This window comes from Lissotriton vulgaris, unplaced genomic scaffold (genome assembly GCF_964263255.1).
Source record: "Lissotriton vulgaris unplaced genomic scaffold, aLisVul1.2 SCAFFOLD_1773, whole genome shotgun sequence".
NCBI lineage: Eukaryota > Metazoa > Chordata > Amphibia > Caudata > Salamandridae > Lissotriton > Lissotriton vulgaris.
Genome location: NW_028254130.1, coordinates 150672 through 156671, shown reverse-complemented (window position 1 = coordinate 156671; position 6000 = coordinate 150672). Strand labels below are relative to the sequence as shown.

The following is a 6000-nucleotide window of genomic DNA, read 5'->3' as shown; positions in this document are numbered from 1 at the left end:
CATATCATCAAAGCAGCAGATGTGGAGTCAGGAGTAATAAACCTGCAAGTGCCTTTGGATGCCTCCCTGGACTGTATGTTGGGTATTGTGAAGTCCACAGACACACAGGCTGATATTTGTGACCTTGATAGTTAAATCAACACTACATAATGGTAACCTGGCTGCAAATACATGAATGTGAGTGCTTTAGAAGAGTCAAGTCTAGTACAACTAGGGAGGGGGATGAGGGACAGAAGAGGGGGGAGAGAATACCAGGGCCAGGAGTGGTGAGGTAGAAAGGAGTACCAGCAGGTGAAATGGTAGGAGAAAGGTTAAGTAAAGGCAAACACATGTGGGAGAAAAAAGGAAACACATAGTGTAAGAAAGTAAAGGAAGATCAATGACAGCAAGATGTACAGGAAGGGAGAAAGTCTACGGGAGACAAAATATAATCCTTGTAAATCATTTCTAGGAGGGGTGGGGGAGGGGCATGCCCCAGCTCACCGAAAAAATACTCCTGACTATGATCCTCACTTGAGCAGAAGGTGGTAAAGTCACGGTTGAAGATGTTTATCGTAAAAATATTTCCATATCAAACTGCTCAATGAATGATTTAAAAAGTAACTGACATTTTCACCCCCCCCCCCAAAAAAGTAACTGAAACGTTTTTTATTGAAGAACTATTGGCTTTTTAAAATTAAAACTGATAAAGGAAACAAAGGCACAACTGGTTTCATTCTATTGAGATGTTCAGGTCAGTATCAAGACAATTTCCAAATCAGAAGGACCGACATGATAGGGTTAAACGTTTCTTTTGCAGCACTTCCTGATACTGGAGTGGAATATGGAGGGTGGGCTTCATTGGACAAGGCCCTGAAAAATGTGAGCTGCATCCTCACTCACAGCAGTGTCCCTGACTGGGGAGAGAGCTGTATCCCGGGGAAGGGGGTCGCTGGAGGTGTCATCAGGAAGCCATATTCTGCACTTACTGCCCAGTGCTCAGCAAAATGCTCAATTACAAAAGGGCAACACCGGGTCCAGCATCACACTGATCTGAAACAAATCCTTTGCTGGTTTCACCTTTAGTGGAGAACTGGAGAGCATAGGCAGATATAGAAACTGTACTGCTGTGCTGATGAAACTGTCCACCAGCTTAAAACAATGCAGAGATACAGTATATGGTGGTGGGAGAGGGGGGTTGATTGGGGCACTGGTTACAAGTGCGCTGACTGTACGGGGTGAGTTGTGACTGCAGTGAGTGCCCGAATACATTTTCACCCACCGCCGCTGCTGGGAGCTGCTCTCACCCTTGTGTCACCGGCAGGACCCGCAGCGCCCCCGCATTCCTCCCTCCGTCTTTGAGTCCAGGATTGAAGTAGGGCCGTAGGGTGGGGGGGAAGGAGGCCCCGGAGTAGGTGTAGAGCAGAGACCGGTCATCCACATTGTACACCGAGAGCCTGCCCGCCTCATAGTCCAGGAACAGACCCACAGCCCTGGGGGGCACAGAGGGGTTCAGGAGGGTCGACGTGGAGGTGGCAGTGAAAGCTTTGTATTTACCATCTCTGAGCCACACTCTCCAGCACCCATCCTCAGGTGATGCTGTGATCTTCCCCTTCCTGCTCACAGCCTCGTCACACACCCCCAGGTCCCAGCCCGTCTTGTCCCCCACCTCCACCTCCCAGTAATGCCTCCTGGAGCTCAGCCTCGCTCTCCCCAGGACAATTATGTAGTTAGTAAATCTCTGGGGCGTGTCGGGCAGACCCTGGTCTCTGTCTCCGTGCCTCACGCTCCTTTCGTCCTCGGACAGGACGAGCCTCCGATGAGCAGAGTCCGGATCCAGGGTCACCGCAGCTGCAGGAGAGAGAAGCAGAGATGAGAGCTCAGAAATCCCCCGTCCACAATAAACACATCACTGATACTCAGCCGGTCTCAGCAGCAGAAAGAGAGCTTCATTCTATCCTGATCCCCCCCCCCTCCACCCCCCCCTCCACTCCCCCCTCGGCTGACGACACTCCCAAGTTAGCACAACCCGGTACATCACAGTAATCATAATGGTGCATAATAATCATCAGAAGGCAATTCATGTGCAGTGTTGTTATTGCAGCCTTTAAGTAGCAGGTTATTTTAGCGCACAGGTTGTAATAGTGAATCAAGAGGAGGCAGAAAGAGCCGCCCCCTGAGCGGAGGGTGTTTGTGAACAGGAGCATTGAGTTTCTGGCTTTCGCCAAATGTTTAAATAATGAATCAGAAAACCATCTCATAAATATCACATGAACCCCTGAAGGGCTCTGTAGTCTTCATTTCATCCAAACATTTATTTTGATGTCAGATGCCACTTTATGTCAGTCAGTCAGTCAAAATACTTTATTTCGATAAATCAATATCATAAAAAGACAATAATACTATACAAATATTCACGCAATTAAAAATACATAATTGATACAGAATAAAATCATGATTAATTTACACAATCTATATATTTACAAAAAAGGTATACAAATATTTTCCTTTATAAATACATGTTAAAATAGATTAAGATACTATAAAAAGATAATCAGATACATATTACATTTACACAAATCAATTTCATAAAGTGAGCATTCCCTATAATACAAGCAATATTTAATTTCATCCGCTAAAGAACCATGTTAAAAGAATTATTTGTCATCTTCCTCTTCTTGATCCTAACAGCCCCCACTAGGAAACTAGCAACATGGAACATAATCCTAGTGGTCTGCAATAACTGTAAAAACAGGAGTGCTGGCTTAACCTGGATAAACCCTGCCTCCTTTAAAATGGGGATCAGGTATTTCGTTCTTACTGCCGTGTAATGGCCACAGAACATCAAGAAATGCAATGTGTTCTGGGTAGAGAAATTATCACGGCATTGCATTATCTGGGGTACACCAGGTTGGAAAATGTCCGAGGTTCAAGTGAATCAAATTAAACCGAAAACGGGTTAAAAGAAAGCGGTGATAAGGTTTATTCACAGTAGTTAAATACAGTTCGGGGCCTACTTGGGTGCTCATAATAATGCTAGCCCTCACCGTTGGTTTCTCTAGTTCCATTTGTTCCCTCTCCAGACTTAGCAGTTCTCCCATCATACCTTTAATCAAGGCAATGTCCTTAGTTGTTGTAGAGGCCGGGGAAAAGAAGAGCTCCGGTCTCCCTAACTTAACAAGACTGTCTTTGATGTAAGCTAGCCACTAGATTTTATTAACTCTATCTAGCTGCAGACAGTCTTTTAGGATACTGTGGTTAAGGGGAATTTCTTGGTTCAACCAGGTCTTCAGCCAAGCTAGAACAGGGGCCACTTTAATCAGGTCAGTAATATATCCTACTCCTAATTCAGAGTGAATTGTGTACGTTGGAGTGGACTGTGGGACTGAGAGGACAGCTCTTAAAAATGTATTCTCGGTAATCTGAATGCTGTCCGGAGAACAGTATCCCCAAATTGCACTCCCATATGTGGCCACTGCAAGACATTTTGCTTTATAGATTTTTATTAATGTTGCTATTGGCCTAGCTCCTAATTTTTTCGTAAAACCCTGTAGTGCAGAGGATGATCTAGCAAGGGAAATGTTTTTGTTTTTTAACTCCATGGCTGCTAAGGCAATTCGCCTCCTGTGCTGGGAATTGCTATTTGACATTGTTTTATGACGAGCTGGGCTCGGCATCAGCGTGCGAGGAGGCTACGCCATGACCAGCCCAGCTCGTCATCAGCTTGGAAGGGGTTAACTGGGGAACCCAAGTACCTCTCTCATCAAAAGTGATCCCCAGGTATGGAAAAGTGGCTACTCTACATAGCTCTTGTTTGCCACATGTAAATGTTTTTAAAATCTTATTCTTATTACCCTTGCCCATTATCATAATTTGAGACTTCTTTACATTTATCTTTAGGTCCAGAGAACCCATGAAGTCTTCAAAGGCATCCAGGAGGCGTTGAAGACCCACGCCAGTCCGTGAAAGCAAGACGGCGTCATCCGCGTATAGAAGAACTGGAATTCCATGTTCTCCTATACGTGGGACGTCAAGGGTTGCCTCTTTTAAAGCTGGTTCCAAAGCATTTATATAGATGGTAAATAGGAGGGGTGCCAGTATGCACCCCTGCCTGACTCCCCTTTCAGAATTAAAGTGACTCGTGCAACGGCCCTCAGAGGTAACTCTAACCGATGCTATTAGATCGGTATGCAAATCCGCTAGAAGATTAACAAGGGCCCTGTCCAGGCCCATGTCAATTAGGATTTGCCACAATAGGGAGCGATTTACGAGATCAAAAGCAGACGAGAGGTCCATGAACCCCAGGTACATGGACCCCTCCTTGGCACTAGTGTATTTATCCACCAATAGGTGAAGGTTAAGACCTTGGTCTATCGTACTCCATTTTGGTCTAAAACCGTACTGTACATTTGAAAGGACCCCTTTCTCATTCAACCAGTCATTCAATTTGGATAAAATAACCCGGCCCAATATTTTCACAGATGAGTCAATCGATGAAATGGGTCTGTAACAGGAGGGGTCTTGCCTGTTACCCTTTTTAAAGACCGGTATAATGATAGATTTTTTCCTGGAGGCCGGGATATTGTCCTGTTTGAGAGCGTTAAAAACATTACATAAAATTTTAGACCAAAATTTCAGGGCACATTTGAAAACATCTCCTGGTACCCCATCGGGCCCTGTGCTTTGTTTTTCAAAGTCAGCTCTATTGCCCTTTCCACTTCTGCTGCCTCAAAAGTGGCGGCATGGACCTCTGTATTACAAAGTAACACTTCCACTACCTCAAGGGTTACGACAGAGGCATCTGCGCAGCTAATTTCTGCATAGATCTGTCTTAAGTGTTCAATCCAGCCCTCATCTGGAATATTCGCATCAAGGGGGGTATTCTCATCACCAGAAAAAAGTGGCTGATTTATGATTTTCCAAAATAAGCCACTATTTTTTAGTGTTTCGGGCTCGAGAAGTTGGGCCCATGCTGAATCTTTCAAATCCCTTTTCCTTTCTAAAATAGCTCTTTTGTATACGGTCCTTGCTCTAGCTATATCTACACGATTTTTAGGCATGGCTTTCAGTGCTTTGAGTAATTCCCCATGCGCCTTTGTACATTTTTTATCGAACCATCTTTTGCCCAAAAGCGGCTTCTGCCTAGATTCAGTCTGTAAACTAGGATTAATTTCTATGCAGATATTATCAAACGCCCCTATAACCTCTTTATTTTGTGTTCGATTTGCTAAACTTATTGCTACTTCATCCTCTACTTTAGACAGAACCTCTTGAAGGAATGTTTCAGGGACTATTTTTGTCCACTTTAACCTGCGTTTCTGATCTTTAACAGCAACGTTTAATCCCCCTCTATGTTTCACTGTTTTTCATGAAAGTAAGTCTGTATGCCTCACTTCAAGTAGGACAGGATTATGGTAGCTAAACACTGATACCTCTGTATAATAATTTATCACATTATCCAACAATAAAGAAGACATAAAAATATAATCTATAATAGTGCAGTCATCTTTTCCTTTAAAAGTAGGGGACCTACTTGTACCCTCCCCACAGCCTGACTCATATAGGTTCCATCTCGCTAGAAAGGTTTCAAGATGCTCTCCTCCCCTGGTGTGTTCCAAGTGGGTAGATGAGGAGAGGGGTGGACCTTCATCATCCTGACTAATGCATGGTAGGGTGCATGGGTGAATATTAAAGTCCCCATGAAATATTAATTCAAAAGTATTTACATTTGCGCTATAGACTGACAGAAATGTATCCAGTACTTCCAAATTATGACTGGTACATTAGTTTGCATTAGAATTATAAAAATTAACAAAAAGAATCTTGGCCTTATCCTGAGTGGAAAGTTCAACAATCAAACAGTTTTCACAACCAGAAAAACACTCAACTAATTTACCTTTTACATCTAGTTTAAATAGGGTTAATAAACCTCCCTTGGCTCTTCCTGCAGCGCTACTGATTGCAGGATTGCAAAAGTGGCTGTAGCCATCCAAAGAGAAACTGTTCGATTGGTCCCATGTC

The 6000-nt window shown here is 43.8% G+C and overlaps 1 protein-coding gene across 1 annotated transcript in view; it reads right to left on the bottom strand.

Moving 5' to 3' along the window:
- Positions 1-676: 676 nt before the first annotated feature.
- The window catches only part of LOC147660658 (E3 ubiquitin-protein ligase TRIM39-like), a 130666-nt gene continuing 125342 nt past the window's right edge, over positions 677-6000 (bottom strand). Inside the window, exon 10 of the mRNA XM_086951554.1 lies at positions 677-1830. Within this exon, the coding sequence (XP_086807680.1) occupies positions 1283-1830 (548 nt within the window). The 3' untranslated portion in view covers positions 677-1282. The remainder of the gene's footprint in view (positions 1831-6000) is intronic.